The sequence below is a fragment of the Petaurus breviceps genome, unplaced genomic scaffold (genome assembly GCF_028583685.1).
Source record: "Petaurus breviceps papuanus isolate PSGF00001 unplaced genomic scaffold, PetGlider_PUasm1.0 90760, whole genome shotgun sequence".
NCBI classification, from domain to species: Eukaryota; Metazoa; Chordata; class Mammalia; order Diprotodontia; family Petauridae; genus Petaurus; species Petaurus breviceps.
The window spans coordinates 7944358-7945747 of record NW_027187338.1 but is presented as its reverse complement, the minus strand read 5'-3'; the positions used below and the strand labels follow the sequence as shown (position 1 = coordinate 7945747).

Below are 1390 nucleotides of genomic sequence, written 5' to 3'. Positions count from 1 at the left end.
CTGCTGTACGTCCCCAGTTCTCTCAGCTCTGTATCCCGGCATTCTATCCCCTAGATCTGGTTGCTCCCCATCCTCCAGCTCCGGGCTTCCAGGCTCCCCTAGACTCGTACCCCTTCTATCCTCTGTTCCTCATATGTCGCCCGCTTCCGCAATGGGTCCCCTACAACTGCCACCACATGCCACTTTACCCCTTCAGCTATTTGCCATCCCCCGGACCTGTGATCCTTCAACCCTGAGCCGCCGCCATCCTTGCCCCAATCCCTTAACATTGTCCTACTCCCCCACTGAGTCCTTCTCACCTGAGTCCGACCGTTCTCCTCGCCTCGGAGGATGCCCGGGGGTAGCAGTCCGGTGGCTGAACCGCTCTCTGCGCCCTCGCCTTTGGCCATGGCCAGGATCCGAGCAGAGCTGGGGCTCCTGGGGCCGCGCTCGTCTTTGAATGAAAAGGCAGGGGAAAGCAAAGCGCCAGGCGGCGGAGCCGGCAAAGAGCTCTCTGCCCTCCCGCTTTCTTTCTTTCTTTCCCCCCACCCCCCCTGCTTATGTGTGTATGTGTGCGTGTGCGTGCGCGTGTGTGTGCTTCCCTACCCCGCCTCTCTTCGGTCTTTTCTCGACTTTCCCTCCTCCGCCTTCTTAAGGACCTGCCTCACAGGTCCGCCCCCTGCCAATCAAAGAGTCCTGCCCCCGGCCCCGCCCCGGGCACTGGCCCGACCTTCGGCGATGCCCGAGGCTCCCTGATCTCTTACGATACCAACAGCTCCTGGGCAGACACTTAGCACCCTTCCACTCCCTGGGCCCCTTTTGTCCTTCCTTCACCTGGTGCCTGGGGGCTTTGCCCCAACCGCCGAGGAGCGGTCCAGTGCCAGGTACGAGAGGACAAGCCAGCTGGACCACAGCACTATTCTTCCACGGGAGAGAAAAGGACCCTAGTATCCGAGTTCTGAGAAGCCCATTCTCACTCAGTCTTGGGGCCAAAGGAAGGGTCCTCTTCAGAGCTCAGGCTGCGCCCATGGGCAGCTGCTACGATCCTCGGGAGTCTCCTGGAATAGCGGGCCAGCCCACCCTCCGTTGGGGCTTCCCAGGCCTGGTCTCAGCCCCGCAGAGCCATTCTCCAAGCATTTACAGTATTAAGTATCTGCTAAATACGATCTGAGTTGAAATTCGACCTCAGACAGTGTGACCCTAGGCAAGTTCCTTAACCCTACTTTACCTCAGGTCCTCTTCTGTAAAATGGGAACACACTGGAGAAGGAAATGGCAAACCACTTCAGTATCTTTGCCAAGAAAATCCCTGGAACAAGTAAATTCCAGGGGTCTCAAAGAGGCTGAAAAATAACCAAAGCCAAGTAGAAGACGATACAAAGACCAAAGGAAAACCAGTCCCTAGCCTCTAG

General features: G+C 57.7%; 1 protein-coding gene across 2 annotated transcripts in view; it reads right to left on the bottom strand.

The window, feature by feature from the left end:
* The window catches only part of MFSD2A (MFSD2 lysolipid transporter A, lysophospholipid), a 35114-nt gene extending 34502 nt beyond the window's left edge, over nt 1-612 (bottom strand). For both annotated transcript variants that reach the window (XM_069068034.1, XM_069068035.1), the window contains exon 1: nt 300-612. In XM_069068034.1, coding sequence (XP_068924135.1) covers nt 300-389 — 90 coding nt within the window. In that variant the 5' untranslated portion in view covers nt 390-612. The remainder of the gene's footprint in view (nt 1-299) is intronic.
* Between the last annotated feature and the right edge of the window lie 778 nt (nt 613-1390).